The sequence below is a fragment of the Emydura macquarii genome, unplaced genomic scaffold, assembly GCF_026122565.2.
Source record: "Emydura macquarii macquarii isolate MOO-44397 ecotype Brisbane River unplaced genomic scaffold, CSIRO-AGI_Emac_v2 contig_1230, whole genome shotgun sequence".
NCBI lineage: Eukaryota > Metazoa > Chordata > Testudines > Chelidae > Emydura > Emydura macquarii.
Genome location: NW_027131367.1, coordinates 8,584,098 through 8,605,007, shown reverse-complemented (window position 1 = coordinate 8,605,007; position 20,910 = coordinate 8,584,098). Strand labels below are relative to the sequence as shown.

Below are 20,910 nucleotides of genomic sequence, written 5' to 3'. Positions count from 1 at the left end.
GCTGTTCCAGCGTGGTTGTTGCTATGAAATGATTTCTGACTTGTACGTCAGAACTTTTAAATACTGAACATTTAATTATGGGAAATTTTGTAGAGTTTTGTTTTAATTCTGAATAACTTGAATGGAAACACACCTCTTTGCTGGTCCATATCCAAGCTATTGGCTGTACTAGGGATGTGGTGAATCCATAATTCTTGGATTCATCTAGGTATTATGAACTGGCTGCATCAGTAGTTCCAGGATATGAATGACAGATATTGATAGCCACAATCAAAAGGGGACATGTGGGAAGTCTGAGGCTAGTGTGATAGGAGGAAACTGAGCAATGGGAAGCCTCAGACAGGGGAAGGCCTAGCCAAAGGGAGCATCTGGGAGATCGGTGGCACTGAGGCTATGTCTGCAGCTGGTGGGAAGTCTCTGGAGCCATGGATGAGATGGTGGGATTCCTGGAGTTCCCATCCCTTCAAGGCTAGGAAAAACATCAGGAGCAAGGTGTGTGCTCTCCCTCACTCTCTCTCAAACACAGAGGCCCTTCCAAAAAGACCTTCCTCAAAATAGGGCCAGAATGAGGAGCAGAGTAGGGGCCCATTGATCCCTCTCTGATCTGGGAGGAGCGTGCAACCCTCGTGTGTCGGCGATGTTTCTCTTCTAGCTATTGAAATAAAAGGTCTAGGCTGATACCCTCTTCTCTCACTCTTTCAGAACACGGACGATGTGAATTTCTACAACATCCTATCCAAGAAGACTCCAGATCTCAAAGCCTCGAAACGTAAAAATATCTATCTCAGTAAGTTAAGGGGAGCATATTTATGAAATTAAGCTTCCAAGGGCCTGACTTGCAGAGATGCTGAGCACCCAGACCTGAGACTGTAGACCGTAGGAACTGTCAGTATCTAGCGCAGTGGTTCCCAACCTGGGGTCCGTGACCCCCTTGGGGAGGCGCCAAAGATTACAGGGGGTCTGTGAGGCTCTGGTCAAGCCGCTCTGTGCCGGCTGGGCGCAGCAGCCCCCACGTTCCCCATGCCTGCCGGGCACCCAGCTGCAGCAGAGAAGTAGCCCCCCCCCTCCCACCTCCCCTCCCAGAGGGCCACAGCTCTGAGCTCCGTGCCGCCGGAGCAAAGGAGCAGCCGCCCCCCTCCAAACCCCTCGTGCCAGAGAACCCCCTGAGCCCTGCACCTCCTGGGTGCAGCAGCTCCCCCTCCCCCAAATCCTGCGCTGGTGGGAGAGAAGCCAACTGAGCCGCAGCCCCAAGCTCCATGCCACTGGAGCAGAGGCGCAGCCTCCTCCTCTCCCCCACCCCCCAGGAGTAGCAGCCCCCCCCTCACCCCCCACTGCAAGCTCCATGCCAGCTGGAGCTGAGGAGCCGCCTCCCCAGGGAGCAGCAGCCCCAAGGCTGCTGCCAGCCAGACTGGAGTAATGTTGTGCGATTCTTGTCATGGTCTGTGTTTCTAGGGGTTGTATGTGGTTTGGCCGCTGAGGGGACAGGTCGGGGGGAGAGGGGGGGCCGTGTTTTATCTGGTGTTAACTAGGGAGGCTTTCACTCAGAAAGGTTGGGAACCACTGATCTCGCAAAGACGCCTTTAGCGCTCTCGAGTACTGACACCCCTGGCCTCCATACAGGGAGGGCCTGAAGGATCCCCTTGAGGGATAGACCACAGCTCTTTTGTGGCAGATGCTTCCACCTGGATGCGTCCTGTGCACTCTGGATAGTCGCCATGGGAGTAGTAAATACTTTGCTGTGGAGTTTCACGACCTTTGAACTAACTATGTCCCCCAAAGACGTGCATGTCTCATTTCTGGCTAGGATACCCAAATGGTTTCCCGTCCATGCAGATGATCTGACTAGACCCCTGCCTCCATCAGCCTTCACTGTATCACTTCAGCGCCACGAAATATTTACATGGAAATGAAATAATTGTTTGTATTACAATCTTTCTATTGGCTCCAAGAGACAGACGGGAGGTGGAGGGAGGAGGTGAAGAGCCTCCCTTACTTTCAAAAAGTACCAGAGGGTTGCAGCTCAGAATGAACTTGTCTGGTGATGAGAAGAGTTTATGTCCCACCAAAGCAGAAACTTGGCCCCAGAAATGTACTGTTGGGAACAATCTGCACTGGCAGAAAAAGAAACAAGATAATAACTCTGTTCCTTATCTATCTTCTGACAAGGCTATAGGCTGATTCTATCTTCTACTGCTGACCTCATAAAAATCAGCAAATCTCTTCCTCTGTGTATTACTGTATAATTTCAATAGAAAAGAGTTTCTTGAATCTGAATTGGATGATCCTTGATAGACTTGTTTTTTGCCTTGTGGTGTTTGTTTATTAGACGCCATCTTAGTACATATCCAGATCCAACACCCTGTGCTCAGAGTAAACTCTTTTCTTTCCTTTCAGTTAAACTTTATCAGCGCCACGTCGGACGTCTGCATAAGGAAAGCTTAAGTGACCTGATGAATGGACCCATCCGCAAGAAGCTAAGAATCATTCCTGACTCTGTGAAATGGGGAGGTACCTTCATATCCTCTGGCACAGCTCTAATGGGCAGCTTGTCATTTACACAGTATTGCAGTCTGTTCAAAGCAGTCTTGATGCTGTACCAGATAAAGGTTCCCTGACTTGCTCATTAAAATTCTCATCTTGCTTGGGCCCAAATGTAGGACAGACTCCAAAAAAGGACCCAGAACAGGGAACTTGGCGGGCCTATGGGAGTAAGCATGATTCTGATCTTGTGTCTTCCTCTACATGCACACCCTGTATGGGAGAGTATGCCTCATACCCGAGCAGCTGAAGCCTATCTGTGAAACTGAGTCTGCCAAAAAGACTCCTATCCATTCTCCTCTGCCAGAAAGCAGGTGCCGTGAGAATGTGGGAAAGGAGGGTGTAAATCAAACCGGAGGGAAACGTTCGAGCACAATGCTGAACGCCTGCCAAAACCCCTCCAGATTTGTAATGGGAGATGGAAACTGACAAACCTGCAAGCACAGTACTGTTAGAAACACGGGTTGTGCTGCTTTGATATCCCCTGTATGTATGTGGAACTTGGCCATTCTCCATTTCCCTTCCCTCACGCCGACTGATTTAAATCACTCAGCAGTGTGGTCTGGAATATGCTGTTCTGCCGCTTGCTTTTGCGCATCAGCAAATTGCGTTTCACGCTCTTGGCAAGCCCTGCCGCGTAAGCCTCCGTTTAAAGCTGACCCGCTGAGTCAATTACACCTTTTCTTTCACGTTTGGATCCAAATAAATAGATCAGTCGGAAGAGGTCTTCTTACACATGGCCGAAGACTTCATGAAGCCTGTCATTTATATTGTGGATGCGTTGCTGGCAGCCAATGTCAACGTTACTATCTATAACGGACAGCTGGATCTCATCGTGGACACCATGGGTACAGATTCTTTCTTTCTTATTGTGGGGAGAGGCACAAGTGAAGCGCAAGATGCACCCTGGTCATTAACATTTGTATGTGAATCTGTAGGACAGCCCCCATACAAGTCCCCCATCCATTGTCCTGGCATGCCCCCACTATAATAGGTGAGCACCTCACAGTCTTTAATGTGTTTCTCCTCACGACTCCCCTACAAAGAAGGGCAGTGCCATTCCCCGTGTTTTATAGATTGGGAACGAAGGCATGGAAAGACTAAGTGACTTGCCCAGGGTCACAAAGGAAGTCTGTAGCAGAGCAGAGAAGTGAACCCAGGGCCCAGGCTAGCACTCTAACCAATGGACTGTGTTTCCTCTACATTGAGGTACATTTGTACATCTTATGAATCCCGCTGTGTCACCCTTTCAGGAACACAGACAATAGGCACATAGCTCTTATTCACGTCCTCGTTTCCTTGGAGAGGGTTTAGGCGGGGTTTGTTCCCAGAAGAGACCAGGAATTCAGTTCCCTAAATCTACAGATCCCTCCCCCACAACACGTTCTGTGGTGCAGTGCGGGGACGGGGTAGCGCCTTCAACTGCCCCCTGCTACTCTTGGCAGAGCACCCTGACTGCTTCTGGGAGAAGCAAAATAGCCCGTATACCCCACGCATGTATTTGCATCCCTACAGAGCCCCTGTAATAGTTTTTTGGAAGGCCATGAGGGAACTGGCTGCCACTCGACTGTCCCATCCTTGGTCAGACCCATGGGCTTGGTTCCCCTCCTTTCCCATGAGCAAAGGGATGTTATGGGAGCCTTTCATCTTAAGAGAGCAGAGGTGACTATGGCTGCTTCTTTCACGTAGCTTTCCACTGATGATCTTGAACAGACCTAGAAAAGTCTGTCTGCAATGCTCTATAGTTAGCTATCCCTAAATAATTCTCAGTTAATTTAGATTAAAGACCACTCTGCTGGGAGTATTAGCACTATGCTGATGTGACTGATAGTAAATGATGGTATCTGAGGCCAATTTTCTTCCCCTCATATGGCAAAAGATCACTAAAAGTAGACTTTGTTTTTTTCAAATGGCTTCGAGCAGTTTTTAAACCAAGACTATTCCTTTCAGAACTTACAAGTGGCTTATAAAATATACATAGTGATACAAGACCTTCTAAAAGATGCATCAAAATGGGCACAGTGAGTCACTCAGTAAATTATGCAAAGCTTCCATATGTACCACTAGTTCCAGCTCAGTCTGCAGAAGCTGTCAGTGTGACTCTTCTCATACGGCCATCTAAAGTAACAGCTGCACACTCAGATTGTCCACATGGCAACCAGTTCTGCTGGCAAACAGGGGAATTGAGTAGAGCTGGTTGGAAAAGAAGCATTTTTTCTCCCGGCAGAAAATGTTGCCTTTTGATTTCCCACAAAAAAATCCACCAAAAACCCACCAAAATATTTTAATTTGGAAAAGCTGCCATGCTGCCTCATGCATTCATTCTTTATACAATGGGCTCCCTGTTCACACAGCATCTCCCATGATGCACCGCAGTCTCACCTCGTAGTGAGGGGAGGTGGTTGCATCATGGGAGTCACTGCCATGGTGCATCATGGGAGATGTAGTTCAGCTGGGGAGCCTGAGCCATAAAAGAGAATGGGGATGTGAGGAAATCAAACTACAATTCCCATGAGGCACCACAGCAGGCTAGCCAAATCGAAAATATTTTTGTTTTTCAGGTGTTTGGTATTTAGATTATATGAAAATTTTCTCAAAAAGCGGCTGCTTCCTGTGGTAGATTTTTATTTATTTGTTTGTTTGGGGAAAAAAAAAAATATCTACCACAGGAAGCAGCTGCTTTTCGTAAAAAGTTTGGTATTTAGATTATATGAATATTCTGCTGAAACACAGTTTTGACAGAAAATTTTTGCCAGCCTTAGTATTGAGCCTGAAGTGCCAAAGAGGAAAAACTGTCTTGTGGTGCAGCCAGTGCACTGGGCTTCAGAAGAGAGGGGTTCTATTCCTAACCATTCCACAAGGTTCCTATGTGACTTCAGCTCTGCCTCAGTTTCACCACCTTCCCTCCTCCGCTAACTGAAAATGGGGCTTATAAAATTTCCCTGCCCTCAGAGTTGTCAAGGATGAATATTATGAGATGCTCAGGTACTACATTGATAAATGCCCTCAGTAAGCCTATAAATAATCATCCCCCACGGGCTGCTCTAACTTATGCTGGTGAATAGGCCCCCCGGACCAGACCAGAATTTGGAGGCACCATGATGGCTTTGTCTCTCCAACCATTCTCCAGCTGGGCTGAGCCTCTTACTTTGCCTTGGAGAGGTCAGTTCAAAATCTGTCCCTCAGTCCTGAGGATACTGCTAACCATAGTTACGTGAGGAATAGGATCCAGTGCTGGAAACTCGCTTTCTATCTCCCAACTCTGTTGCAAAGCAAGTTTTAAAGGAAATGGTGGGATATCTCTTGGATCACAGGGACTTGGTGCCAGGAGATATTACGCCCCCCTTCTAAGAATTTGATTTCATTAGTTACAGCTCTGCCATGCTTACCTCCAGCTTCTTGAATTACATAGTATGACATAACTCCTATGTCAACGTACTGTAGTTTGCCAAGTGCAGCAATCCAAACCTTGCTACTCCCGTGATGGAGCCAACAATAAGGGTGCTTCCTGGTTTTTGTTCTTGTCTGACACTGGCCACTACTGTGGTTGTGGTTTACTTCATTGCCTTCTCTGACCTCTTTCCAGGCATCACAAGTTGCACTGGTGGCATATTTTGCTGTTTACTCTTTTACTGCATACTAGGTTTATTACAGCACAAATAAAGAAGTGGTCCCTCATCTCCCAAAGCACGAATAATGAAATTATCATCTTTTTGGCCTGATGCTCTGGCTGTCAGCCATGCCCCTCCATGCATCCACATCCACTTGAATCCCTCCAGTGGATGCCCCTTACCCACGAGATCAGGTTCAGACGTCTTGCCCTCTCCTTTAAGGTCCTTCATAATTCTGCCCCTCCATACCTTTTACCACATCACCCCACCCACTCTAGCCTTGTTCACACATTATGTCAAATTCCCCCACAGGAATTTATGGGCCTTCTTCTAGGCAGGACCCTACATGCAGGGCCCAAGCATAACTTTTTTGGGCCCAGTACAAACTTGTAACATGGGCTCCCTCCCACACACATACCACAATCCCTCATCCCATACATACAATCTCATGAGCCATGAAACATGTTTTCCTCATGGTAATGGGGGTTGCAGCCTGCACCAGACTGCCCAGGGTCTGTGGACCCCGGTAAAGTGTACCCTTTCCCCCCCACATGCGGAGGCCCTGCCTACATGTGGAAGGTCCTCTCTGAATTTATCTGTAAATCCAAGGCCCCCTCTTCAATTCAAATACTCCTCAAGACCTACTTTTTCCATGATGCCTCCACATAATTAGCCAACTAACTAAGCTAATAACTCACTAATAAAGTGAGGAGCGGTCAGGTGAATATATATTTATACATGCAAAACATCACTGGCACATCTATAAAATCGGACATATTGATTTCATTCCTTTCTCCTGCCTGACTGAGATTGATTGCTTGTTTCGGATGGCAGGCCTTTTGGGGTGGAGCCGTATATTATTATGTGTCATGTACAGAACCTAGTACAATGTTACCCAACATAGATTGAGGCCTCTGGGTGTTACCATAACAGAAATAATTAATAATGGTGTCAGAGTTGACACAATGAGTGAGCCTAATGATTAGCCCGGCACGGAGGGGGGGGAGGGGGTTTGAAGGACAGGTGAACCTGCCACAGGATCACGTGCTTCCTCAGTTTAGGCATGTGTACATCACAATTGCTCAAAAGTTCTTGTCTCTTTTAAGTGACTACGCACTTGTGAAGTGAAGACTTGTGATCCATTAGGTGTCACTGGAATATCTCACTCTGCAGCAAAGCTGCCAGACTTCATTCTCTTTCCTTTTTCTCCTTTGTTAAAATAGTCTCCTGTACTGAGCGGGGCAAACAGTTCTTTTGTATTATGGACAGTTTTATTGCTGTAATCTCTTCAGCCCTGAACCTCTAAGAATAGATGGCTGAAATCTCTCCTTTTCAATTGCTTTTGAGGGACAGCCCCGCAATCAATCAATCCGTAACTAGACACTCTTTAGGATGTCAAAACCGATAAGACAAATTTGACTGCCACAAACTGCTAATTTTGAGGTATTATTAAATTGTATTTCTGACAGCATCAATTGTTGTAGGAACTGAGTGGTGGTTTTTAAAAACCTAGCAAATAAATAGAACAGGACATTTAAAAAAAGCTATCTCAACACGCTGATCTTCCCTAGCCTGCTCTTGAAAACAGATGTTGCCTTTTCAGGCTCTCCTGGTTGAATGTCTGTAACCAACAGCAAAACAATGGCCCACGATGCAGACTTTGTTTCCAATATGTGGAAGGGCCTCGGGGCTTGTGCTGGAAGCTGTCAGCTTGATCCTGCCAGGTGCTGAATGCCTCCTGGAAATTGCTGAACAGCCTCAATTCCTATGACCTTGGGGTCCGTTGGGTAGTCCAGCAACTTGCCCTGGCGCTTCTGTGGGTATCAGGACACGTTCGGTTGACAGCCAGATTGAGGCTTATTGTGCCTAAGCATGCATGGTGTGGGAGCTGCCTAACAGGGGTCCTGGTGTGCCCCCCCGAGCTGAGGGAATGCTAGCTGCCAGTGTCCATCTTTAGGTTTTTGTGTAGCAAGGGAGGGTGTCAGGGTGCTGTATGGGGAGGAGAATGAAAATATGCTGGAGTTATTAATGCTGCCGCTTCTCCCAGAGACGTTGCATTTCTCTCTCATTGCATTTCTCTCCACGTTGCATTTCTGCTTAAACCTGAATATTGTCGGTACGGAGACCGCTTTGGGTCAGGAGAGTGAGACTTAGGGTGATCAAATAGCAAGTGTGAAAAATCAGGGCAGGGGATAAGGGGTAATAGATGCCTATAGAAGACAAAGCCCCAAATTTTGGGACTGTCCCTATAAAAGCGGGACATCTGGTCACCATAGCGAGGCTTGTGCCATTGAGAGGCAGTGTGGTCCAACGGGCAGGGCACTGGACTGGCATTCAGGAGGTTTGGGTTATGTCCCCAGCTGTGCCACTAGCCAGCTAGGTAACTGTGCACAAGCCCCTTCACTCCTCTGTGTCTGTCTTTCCCTCCCGCCATCGGTATGTCTTGTGAGATAGATTGTGAACTCTTCAGGACAGGACTCTCGGCTATTGTTACAGCTGAGCAAAACCTTTTTGGTCAACTTTTGGAATTTTTCAAAAGACTTTGTCCAAAGGGGGAAGAAAAACTTTTGAAATTTTGAGTTAAACAAAAAAAATTGTGTGGTTGCCAAAAAAAAAAACAAAAAAAAAACCGGTTGTTTGAACATTCAAAAATTTTTGACCGACTCTCCTTGCTATATATTTATTCAGATCACATCTAGAATAATGGGACACCAATCGCAGTTGGGGCCTTTTAGATGCTGTGTCAATTAGTAGTGAAACATAACTCTTCTATCCCTAACATAGGCCAGGAGGCATGGGTTCGGAAACTGAAATGGCCTCAAATGAAGCAGTTCAACCGACAAAAATGGAAGGCTCTGTATGTATCTCCAGAATCCACGGACACAGCTGCTTTCCATAAGTCCTATGAGAACTTGGCTTTCTACTGGATTCTAAAGGCTGGACACATGGTAAATAGCACATCTGCTGAAAGACAGAAACCTAATATTAGTCAAGTTGTAAATGGTGTATCTGTCTGCTTTGCCTGCATAATATGGCTAATTGCTTTTCCCCATTTGCATGAATACTCATGAATCAGACTATATAGATTATTCCTTTGATTCATTCATTTCCTGGTTTGGAGATCTGGTTTACATTCAGACTTTGCATAATACCCAGCAGAGACTTAATGGGTCTCGTTCTCCATTTCTCTGTACCGGTGTAAATGACCATGCATCATGTGGAGCACAGGTTGTAAAATGCTACCTTTCTGGTTTGGTAGCATTTTACACCCCGTGCTTTGCTCTGGTTTAATTAACTGTTGTATAGGGTAATGGAAATTCAGGCCCTACTTCAATATTGTTTCTCTAAATTGCTCAGACAATGAGGGGTAATCTGCATTTCATCCATCTTTGTAACACAGTATAGATGTATCTACTGTACTGAGAAAATGTAATCTTTATGTTCTGTACAACAATCCAGAATCACACATAGAGGGTAAAGCTCAAATGCACTTTCCTTGCAGACTCCAGAATGCTAGAAGCCTATTCAATCGATACACTAAGGCTTGCTTACATGAATTAATTGCTTCTACATCAGAAATAATAATGCACTCTCTTTCCCTTTGGTAGGTACCATCTGATCAAGGGGACATGGCCTTGAAAATGGTCAGGATGGTGACACAACAAAAACACTGATGAAATGGATGCCAGCTGGCATGGTTTCCATATAAAACTCCAGTGCATTAGCAGAACTTGTGCCTCTGACTGAACTTCAGAAGGAACAATCACTAGTTGGAAATTTAGCCTCTTTTACAAGGCAGTGAAGGAGATGCATTGTTATTCTTAAATGAAATGTTACCTTTGAATTTGTAAACTGTGATTCTCTGCCTCAGTACTGCTCACGCTGACTTTTTCAGTGGGAACTTCACCCTGCTAAATAGCACACTCACAGCTGCTCCCTTTAAGATTGCCCCAATGCTCTTTGCCTGTTTATGCATCAATATTAAGATAAGTTTGCTGCTCTAAAGATTCAACCTCAAGTAGCAAGCCTGCTTCCAAAAGCTATGGGTGCTTTTTCCTAAACGGATGAGTTAGCCTCTGAGTCAGACAGCATTGCCTTCGATCTAGACACTGCAGAGCAGCAGTGCTATGACTTCATTTGAGCCCAGATCCAGTTTGGGCGTGAGGTTTGTGTTCACTCTGAAGCACTCTTTTGATTCTTGATCCTCCTTTTTTTTGGGGCATTATCCAAGATTTGTTTTTTAATGCACTTGCTGCCACACAACCATTCCTCAGCAAAACCTTCTCTCCCCCATTATTCAAACAGGAAGGGCAGGGATACTTAATATAGGGAGAGTAAACAAGGCATTATTGCTTTCTCTTCATGGAACAGGTCAAAGTTCTAATGGACAATAGTTTCTGGGCTTCTGGCCTTAACCTTCTCCTTTTCATTTTCTGGGGTATTTGAGCGATGAGAAGGAGATATAAATCAGACCAAATACTGCATCCACATTTTTCTAGGACTTGCTTTGAGTCGTGCAGTGAGCTATTGCCTTTGCAATTTGAAGTGGACGTTCTTTATAAAGTTTACTTATCCCAGTTCCCAAGTGGAAAAACAATCACACAAATGAGGTATTGTAATCACCACATTCCTGTTATACAGCTGCAACCCACTTTGCAAATGACCTCTTTTATTGACACTCATGCAGGAAGCACAGCAGCTTGTTCCAGTTCTCAGAATCCTAAATAAATAGCAAACAGCCCCACATATGAAACTTAATAGCAGGAGCTTAGCAGCTATTGTAGTGTAATGCTATGTAAATACATGTGTGAGAACTCTATTAGAGCATCAACTCCTATTCATCTATTTTACTCTTCAGTTGAAACTGTGCCATCGGGAACTCTGGCAATGCAAAAACAATCTACCTTTCCAATAAACCAGTGGATATCACTTAAATGCTGTACCTTTTGGAATCAAGTTGATCTGATGCCTAAAAACTTGTACCTCTACCGTCTGGGTTTGGGGATTAAAACCCTCAGTGCTAAATAATTAATCCAATAATTACAACTAGGCTGATCTTTATATTGATCCTGCTCATGTCACATTTTTAAGGTGTTCTTAAAGCCAAATAAAAGCCTATATTGTGTTTACTGTAATGGATTATAGCATTTCTGCATAAGAAAGTAGCAGTGGGAGGATATTGCCACATGCCCCATACTTTATAGATATCTAAGGCGTAGCTAACAACAGCAAGTTTCTTCTCCCCTTGCCCAATGCAGAATAAGTGTGGAAGCAAGAAGCATAATCAACCCTGAGCCACTAACTAAGAAAAACAGATGGTTATGAACTGAGGGAGAGATACAAGCAATGTGGATTGTTTCTTCAATGGGCGTCATTTCCCCCTTCCGTAGGCGTTGCCAAAGGTAGATAGCAGCAAGTGCATTAGCCTGCTAGCTTTTGAAGACGGATTACTTCCTCTAACATCGTTTCAAGCAGGAGTACATCAAAGTGCAAAGGGATTTTTTTTTAGTCCACATGGTCTTTTTTTTAGTCCATTTTGGTCCACCTGGCCAGTTAATGTGGGGCGGATTAGCGTGCAGCAGGCTTACACCCCAACATGCTGTGTACTAACTCTTTCTAGACAAGCTCTTTCTGCTACTTTAATTGAGCTACTGTTCAAGAACAACTCCAAAGCTGTTGAGTGACTTTAGCCCATTTTTCTCTCCCACTCCAGCGGTCTCATCCATTCGAGGCTGGGGCTTGTTATGAAACATCAGGTATCCCTGTAGTGCAGTGACCATGAGGCTGATTCAGTCTATTGGGGATTAATTAACTTAGTGGAAAGCCTTTTTCCACACGCTAGGGAGCCCAGCTTTTCAAGTGCTGTTGGTACGTTCAGCTCAGCAGTGTACGTTCAGTAATGGTCATAGGGCTGCTGCCCTCCCATAGTGATACTTTGGTTAAACAGCAGGAGCTGTAAGCCTGAAACATACAAGTAGAGTAGTTGCTGTGACTAGCAACTCAAGGGTTTGGTTTTTTGTTTTTTTTTAGAAGGTGTGCTCTATGTAAATTTCTATGCATCACAATGAGACTTGAGTGTAAATGGGAATAATATGCTGAGACTGCAAGAAAATGTAATCACCCTTTTCAAGAGCGCTGTGAAGTGAAGGTGCATGGGATGCAGTGCTTAAAGATCTGGAGTGCTCGTGAGCCATGCGGCTGAAATGGTTTAGAAGTTCCATGTTCAGAGCCAGAGGATTTTGAAGCACAATCTGCTCTCTGTCTCACCCCACGAGCTTCAAGGCAGCTTTGTACCCATTCATTTCTCAAGCCTTTTCTTTCCCATGTAATTTCTAATAAACAAGAATTTATTCATCACAAAGTTCTTTACAAATGATACCCAGGAAGCACTTGATTCACTGTAGTGGTGCAACTACAGCAGCAGTTCAATATTGCACAGCATCACTGAACTGCCTAGGACAGGAAGCGTGACAGAAGCTTAACCTTAATGATATGTGTCACTTCCATGCTTTTGGCACTGTTAAGTTGTGTACATGCTTTTCCAAAGGGGCTTCCACCAGATCTGTAACAATTTATCTGACATGCAAAGGATGAGGAATAGTAACCATGTGAACAGAAAGCGGTTCGCTCTCCCAGGGTTGTTTTGTGAACTACGTTTGATTTCTGCTATATAATGGTTTTAGCAGTTAATGGGAACTGTAATGCTGCCTGTCCAGGCCACTTAGTTTGTGCTTCTTCTCTAATCTGTGTGGGATGGTCAGTGGGACCTTTAACCCCCCTAGTGACTGCCCATTCTCTTAAACAGAACATCTGGCATGGGAAACTTGTCAATATGACGTGTCCTAATTAGCTACCTTAATGTCAAATACCATTCCAAAATAACTATAAGACAGAGCTGCCGAAGGTCACTGACTCCACAGAACAAATGCATGTTGAGCACCGATTAATCATTGGCTACAAATCAAGTGTGATATGATCATATGTACAATATAATCAAAAGCAGTTGTGAAGGTGCTGCAATAATTGTACACGCAAGGAGGAGACCTTTTATATCAAAGGAAAGGGGCGGCTGGCAGGGCATTCTCCAGGAGTCACTTTGGAATTCATTCTCTTCCTTGGTCTGAAATAGCCCAAAACAGTTAGTCATCAGGGCAAGCAGCAGGGTCTATTTATCGTCTCAGGAACGTAGGGTGGATTGAGAAGAATGAGCTTTGAGATTGGATGAGGCATCACACTATTTTACTGTCATCTGGTTGGTTGTTTTGTAATGAGGATTGAGGCTGTTTTAAGTGGGTTTGGCTGATATGTGTATTCTCAAATCTTCTTACATACATACCTAGGTTTTCAAAAGAGACTAGTCACAACCATGGGTGTCTCAATCTCTGGGTGTCCAACTTGAGTGCCCAGCAGTTTCTGAAATTGAGGCTCCTTTAAAGGGGTCACTTATAATAATAATGTGGTCATTGAAACAATCATAATTTTTTCATCTATGCTTATCATCACATCAATGGGCAGAGCTATATGACACTGCATCTAAATTCTTTTGCATAAATATTGTTGACACTTTTTTTCCTGATATTAGTCAGTCAGCTTGGGCTCTCTGCTCATACAAATTGCTGTGTAGCTTTAGTAACTAGTATGATATCTCAGGGTCTAATTGTATTATCATGTCCCAATTCTAGTTGCTATAGCCACAAGTATGTGGGAATTACATACCTTCCTGCCAGATATCATCAAATCCCAGATGGGGAAGATCTATTCAATTGTCTAATCCATCTCAGACAGGACAAGACTAGATGGCATTAAAAAGATATTTTTATTTAAAACTCCTCAACAATGATAAGTAACTTAGTAAACAATTCAGTGTGAGTCCAGGTGCATTTTGTGTGAATTAGCTTAAATAATGTCAGCTGATGTCAGTACAGGCTGATGCCAAGTGATGATCCAAATCCCTTAGGTGACTCTGAAAATCTCAGCTTTAGTTCCAAGAATCTGGAGAAAAGAGGCTGCAGGATTTGGCAGTGTCCATTTTCGTGTCTCACCAAACCACTGAGGTATGGCTTATTGTTTGAGAACACTACCCAGGTCAGGGCCAGCCCTGGCTTCTTTTTATGTCCCATTTGGATCACCCTGAACAATTGCACTCCCTTGCCTTGTGGTTTGCAGATACAAGGATACTGGATATACGCTCGAAAGGGTCAGAGCCCAGGTGCAGTTCAGATACTCACCCAATTATCTCCTCCTACCAAGGGGTCTCTCTCCAAAGTACCCTCCAGGAGGCTCTGCCATGCAGAACAGCGAGGGGGGTCAAAACTTCCTCCCAACCCAGACAACCTCTTCCCTGCACAAGTCCTGCCTCTCTTCTGCCTGATGGCTCTGCTGAGGGGAAGCAGATGCTCTGCTGCCCTCTCTGAGACACTAAATGGTGACCTAGTGGGCCTGAAACCTTCAGATACCTTTTGGGGTGACCAACAGTACTGGCTGCTTTATCTTTTCAGAGGGCAGCCTGGTGGTGCCACACCTTACAGTCTGGGGCATCTGGCAGCCCTCCCACCCTGCTTGGAGTCCTTCAGAGGAAAGCTGATGCGGTCCTCTTCTCCCAGGCTAGAAGGTGGCAGGGTGGGGCCCTCTCACCCAAACCCAGTCTGCAGGTAACCAGAAACCCCATTAGAACGTTCTCAAAGTGCTTTGGCACGTCTGGTTCCGGTGCACGGCAGAAACACAAGGAGGTTTCATTTCAAAGTGTTTTGAAAACTCGGGTGGAGGGAGCCAAAGAGGGCTATTTTATGCAACCCACTTCACTTACCTCAGCTTCCCAAGTGAGCAGTGGCTATTGTCATTGGTGCCAACCTCCGTCTTCTTTTGCATGTTCGTCTGGCAGTGTCTCCTGGCTACTGGTAGAGGTGCAGGGAAGTGATCATCCACTTGGCGGAGTCAGGAGACTTTAAAACACCATGGGAAAATGTTGTCATGAGCAAACTCAGGGGCCAATTCAATTAATACAAATACTCGATCAGCACTTGAAGATGAGTCTGTCTGGGCAGAGTCCAGGCACTCTCCTGCCCCAAGCTTCCTTTGTCAGTTTGACCCACCCAATCTTTATGTTTTTAAAGGGCTGTACCAACACCTCATGGCTTGTCTCCCTTTCCTGGGAATATTCTATTCCTTCAGACCCTAGCCCTCTATAGAGAAGTTAGAGAAAACTGGTTTTAGCTAGGGTGCAGTTACTTTTTAATTCTGCCTGAGCAAGATGAGGTGCTGATAGTCTTTAATGACTGATCTATTCATAGAGAAAGCCTTTCATTTTCAGTTGTTACTGATTTTTACTGGAAAATTCCTGGGTTTTACAAAAATTATTTAGTTTTTACTGGTTTTCACCCAAATTTTGGACCACTCGAGTACATGGAAATACTGATGATGTTAAGCAAATCCAATATGTTACATTAGCATATGTGTTTATGGTAATAATAAATTAGACTCAGTGTAAATGCAAGGTTGTGTGTTAGAATAAGTCAATGCAGTGGCAGATACGCACATGCATGTGTGTGCCTATGTGAACATACTGTTAATGTACGGTTCATGAAATAAACCGCAGCATTAAACTGCTTTTACTTTCAGTACTCTTACTTTCTCTATTTGTTGCTTATTGTTCTGCCCTCCCAACCCTTTATATTAACCCTGATATTTACCTACAAAACTGTGAAGTTAATTTTTTGCACTGATTTTCATCTGGTTTTGGTTTTTTTTTTTAAGCTATTTGTAATAAATGCTGATACCCAGGAAATTTTAAACAAAATAAAACCGCAAAATAAAGGGCCTTGTTCATAGATAGATTTGCAGTTACCACTCCCCTGCTCCTTCGCACAAGGAGCATGACATACAAATACAGTAAAGATAATCATAAGACATAAGGAATACAGATAGTTCATTAAATCAGTCTGGAACAGAGACAAGTTCCCCAAAGGAGTCTCAGCAGCTCTGAAAATCTCAGCCTCAATGCTTTACTATTTGTGATCTCATATCTCCCTTCTTACTCCTAGTCAAGTGTTGTGGTGACTAACATAAGTAATTTACTTGTTAAATAAATAACTACATGTTCTGGCAGGGGAAAATAGCCCTTAGTACTGGCAGATACCTCCTAAAGAGGCCTGGAGGATATAGAACATCAGCAAGAAATTAAGCCTACCACATACACGGTCCACTGACAATAAAAGGGAACTCCCACTCAGTTCAGCCTTTCATGCTGGGTCTTCCTACTGAGGTTGCAAGCAAGTGAGTATAGCACACATTCATCTCAGTGTCCCTGCTGTAGTGCACCTGGGCTACTCCCAGCTTTCAGATCTCAGACCTTAACTCGCAGCATCTCGCTCCTGTCTCTGACATCTCAGCTCCCATGTGCTGTCATATCTGCTCCCGGATCTCAGCTCTAAAATCAGCTGTCTGCAGTGACAGTTTCTTTACCGTATTTTGCAGCTTTTTGATCTCAGCCTCTTTGCAGATCTCCCTGGCACACCAGTTTTGCATGGCAGCTCTCAGACTTCAGTACCAGCTCTCCAAATTACTGGCTTAGCTCCCAGTGCTTCTTTGTAAAGATATCTACGTTTAGGGACAAACATGAGACAAAGTGAGCCAGACACTGAACAGGCAGATTTTGCACAAGCTTCCCCATATTTGCCAGTGCATAACCACTCTGACGTGCAGCTCCCAATCCAGGGGTACTACTCCCTCATCACAGGACAGGAGGAACTTCCATTGGTGTCCATGGAAGTTACTTCTATTCTGTCACTGGAGAATGTGTTCATCTGGCACATCCAGTTATGCCCACTTTTATAATGCTGTATGTAATGCACATCAGTGCAAACTAGGATGCCACATTGCATACTCACAATTGTAACACGAGTCTTGCAGTATTTGGTGATTTTCCTTAAGCGTCAGCTCCTGGAGTCAACTGATTACAGGAAAACCTCAGCTTGCATTTAAAACAGAAGAAAGTCTCCATATAGACAATATGATGTAGTCTAAATTAGCGGTTAGCACTCAAAAAAGAGATCTTGGGTCATTGTGGATAGTTCTCTGAAAACATCTTCTCAATGTGCAGTGGCAGTCAAAAAAGCTAATAGAATGTTAGGAACCATTAAGAAAAGGATAGATAAGAAGACAGAAAATATCATAATGTCACTATATAAATCTATGGTACACCCACACCTTGACAACTGCATGCAGCTCTGGTTGCCCCATCTCAAAAAAGATATATTAGAATTGGCAGAGTTGCAGAGAAGGTCAGCAAAAATGATAAGGGGTATGAAACAGCTTCCATATGAGAAGAGATTAAAACAGCTGGGATTGTTCATCTTAGACAAGAGATGACTAAGGGGGTCTACGATAGAGGTCTGTAAAATCATGAATAGTGTGGAGAAAATGAATGGACCTGGAAGTGTTATTTACCCTTTCACATAACACAAGAACCAGGGGTCACCCATGGAAAGTAATAGGCAGCAGGCTTAAAACAAACCTAAGGAAGTACTTCTTCTCACATCACACAGTCAGCCTGTGGAAAGCATTAGCACAGGATGATGTGAAGGCCAAAAGTATAACAGTTTAAAAAAGAATGAGATAAGTTAAATGGAGGATGGGTCCATCAATGGCTAATAGCCAAGAATGTCAGGGGCACAATCCTGGGTTGCTCTAACCCTTTGACTGCCAGAAGATGGGACTGGATGACAGTGGATGAATGGATCAATAATTGCCTGGTTCTGTTCATTCTGTCTGATGCACTTGGCACTAGCCACTGACAGAAGACAGGGTACTGGGCTAGATGGACCATTGGTCTGACCCAGTATGGCTATTCTTATGTTCTAGCCATCCGAGTTGTGAAGAAAAGCTTGAAAATGTGACTCTAAAGGTTCAAATGCCATACAGCAGGTACAAGAACCCCAAATGTATTATTTCTTTTACAGCTCATGATTTACAGACTATCTCAAGGGTTTTGAGACCCTTCTCATGATTTTTGCATGCTGGAGGTTGACAACACGGAGGAGGAGACTGGTAAATCCATTTCCCTTATAGCGAGAGGCAGGATTTGAACTTGGCGCTCCCCAGGCAGAAGTCCAGCACAATAGTGCCCAAATCTCAGGGCCCTGCTCTAACTTCACAAGCTTTTAGTTCCCAGTCACTCTGATCAAAACACTTTGTTTCCCTTCTTTTTGTTCTCAGCTCTTCTTTGGCCTCAAATCTCCTCTTTTATCCCTTGCTCCCCATTCGACTGTTCCCATCTTCTTGCACCCAGTTTCAAAATCTCACCTCTGAGATCTCTGCTCTTTGTTTTCCGAACTCTCTGCTCCTAGAAGAGATGCCCATTTTCTCTTATCAGTAAAGGGCCAGTTGAACTCAAGGAGTTTATGTTTTCCCAAAAGGTTTGGGAAATTCAAGCTGCAGATTTGGGAAAAGGGGGAATAAAAAGGACACCTATTCCCTGGCTGGCTAAGGTGCCTTTGAGTGTTTAAAACAAAATTAAAAGGGGAATTAAAGCTAGTTTGTACAGACACAATTGCCTGGGCAGATCCCTGCAACACATCGGTCTTGAAATCAGGTCCACAGGGTTCCTGTTTAGCAGCACACGCTAACCAACAGTTACTGGCAGCAACTAGACAGAACTTCTTGAAATCTAGCTCAGATAGAAGGTGTCACCCCTGAGCGCCCCAACTGGTGGAACACTGGAGATCATGGTTGGCCCGCTCCCCCTACTTAAAATAGGAAGAGGAACAGGAAATCATCCATACAAACTGTTGGCACTGGGACATAGTTGGCCAGTGAGTGATTAATGTTGGATGGGGTTGGAGGGGCTGTCTCCCCGTGCCAGCCAGGGTTCAGAACCAGGAGATCAGGAACCAAGAGTACCAGGAATCAGGCTGGGTCAGGAGGACAGGAATAGGAGCCTGGCGACTTATATCCTGGCCCTGATACCCACAGACTTCATAGTCAGCTTCTTCCGTGGTGGAAAGACCCTTGCAAACATCAGTACAGGAGCAGAAAAACCTTATACTTTTTTAAATGTCAGGACAGAGTATTTATTTAAAGGCTGTTTTGTGGAAACTGAAATTTTTAAAATAGGTCACAAAGAAATATCGAAGTGGCAGTGTCACTTTAACCCCTCCCAGCTCTATGTGACCTCTTCAGATTAAGATGGCCTTGCGCTCAACAGAAGACTTCAGCCTACAGGGCTGTCAAAGCCAGCCCTCTCTGTGAACATTACATTTACACACAAAAAGGATGAGGCGTGTGTTTGGAGAACCAAAACTTCTCCGGGGGTGTACGCCATCTGCCTCCCAGGGGAGGAAAGAATTTTGGCTGGCTTCCTTCCATCCTGGTATTTCCAATGCCATTAGGTGGAATGTGAGGTCTTTGTTATTTTGCTTTGTTAAAGCAAGAAATTGATGAGATGATGTTTCAATTCAAAGCCCAGCGCTAACCGTAAAATCTGTAGCAAGGAGCATTTTAAGTGAGTGGCCTCATCAGCAACCTGCAAAACATCACTCATAAAATCACACAAGATGTAAAACTGAAGTAATGGCCACTTGTGCTTATTAACGACCATGGTGCTTTTTGCAAGAATGACAGTGACTGGCCAAATCTGAGCCTAAATGAACTCATGGTACCTGCTCCAAAGGCTGCCCCCAAGATTCACAGGGTCCAGGACATTGTTCAGAAACAGGGACTCGTTCTTGGTCTACTCCTTTGAGCCACTCCCCAGAGAGCTCCTGGATATAGACTAGACAGGTTATTTTAAAGTGGTTGGAGGGGGGGCAGGGACAGTAGCAAAGGGCTTAAATTAAGACAGGATAATTTTCCACTGAGTAACAGGAAGGCCTAACTTGCAATGGCAGGGACGCGGGCAGGAATTTAAATTTGACCGCTTTTGGAGGGGCATGTTAAACACACAGATATTATACACATGAAGCCACATCAACACACGCACAGACATCACATGCACAGAAATAAACAGCAGTGCACTCACCATTTCAGCGAAAACCCAGGCCCCATGGAGCTAGCTGGCTCCTCTTAGCAGCTGCAGAGGCATCACCCCGCTGACCGGGTTACAAAGTGCCGCCCCGTGCCTAGGGGTGCAAGCAGAGCCCGAGGCCCCTGGGGAGCTGGCTGTGTCTCCCGCTGGTACCTGTTTGCCTTTAGCTCTAAGGAAGGGTCTCACCTGTCCCCTTCCCCCCATATTATCTACCACAGTGATTCCCAACCTTTTGGGCTTGAGGGCCACAGATAGCATTTCTACAACCCTGAAGTCTCCATCAGCCTCGGCCAACAGCTCCCCCACTGCAGCCAGAGGGAAGGAGTTCTCCTCCTTGCTGATCTCCTGCCGTGCAGCCGGGAAGCTGCATGCACCCCCTGCGCTCCACCTGGGTCCCTAGGCAGGGGGGCAGGAGATCAGCGCTCCCCTCCAACTGGCTCCAGCCGGGACCCCAACACCTAGGGAGCCGGGTGGAGCTCTTTGCCCTGCTCCCTGCTACAGCCCGGGGGAAGAGAGCGCTGATTTCCCAAGGAGTCTGCTCCGCTCCTGTAGCAACCGGGTCCTTAGGCAGCTGCTCCCTTCTGCAGCCAGTGGGAGGGGAGCGGGGCGGCCACTTGGAAGGAACCTGCAGGCCAGGGCTTGGGAACCACCAATCTACCAGCTGCTGCTGTTCGCTCCTCTTCCCCTCCCATCTCCGCCATCTCCCCTGCCCTGGTTCTCCCCCCTCACATCTCCCCTGCC

At 45.3% G+C, this 20,910-nt stretch overlaps 1 protein-coding gene and 1 long non-coding RNA gene across 2 annotated transcripts in view; one reads left to right on the top strand and one right to left on the bottom strand.

The window, feature by feature from the left end:
• Positions 1-11,900, top strand: part of SCPEP1 (serine carboxypeptidase 1) — a 22,007-nt gene extending 10,107 nt beyond the window's left edge. Inside the window, exons 9-13 of the mRNA XM_067547412.1 lie at positions 703-787; positions 2,395-2,508; positions 3,249-3,386; positions 8,934-9,097; positions 9,758-11,900. Of these exons, the coding sequence (XP_067403513.1) occupies positions 703-787; positions 2,395-2,508; positions 3,249-3,386; positions 8,934-9,097; positions 9,758-9,823 (567 nt within the window). The 3' untranslated portion in view covers positions 9,824-11,900. The remainder of the gene's footprint in view (positions 1-702; positions 788-2,394; positions 2,509-3,248; positions 3,387-8,933; positions 9,098-9,757) is intronic.
• On the bottom strand, positions 8,838-20,910 carry LOC137152639 (uncharacterized). Its single transcript, XR_010919561.1, has 5 exons — positions 20,164-20,910; positions 16,611-16,745; positions 14,956-15,091; positions 12,271-12,481; positions 8,838-9,110 (listed from the first exon to the last, which is right to left on the bottom strand). It is a non-coding gene; the product is annotated as an uncharacterized lncRNA (long non-coding RNA).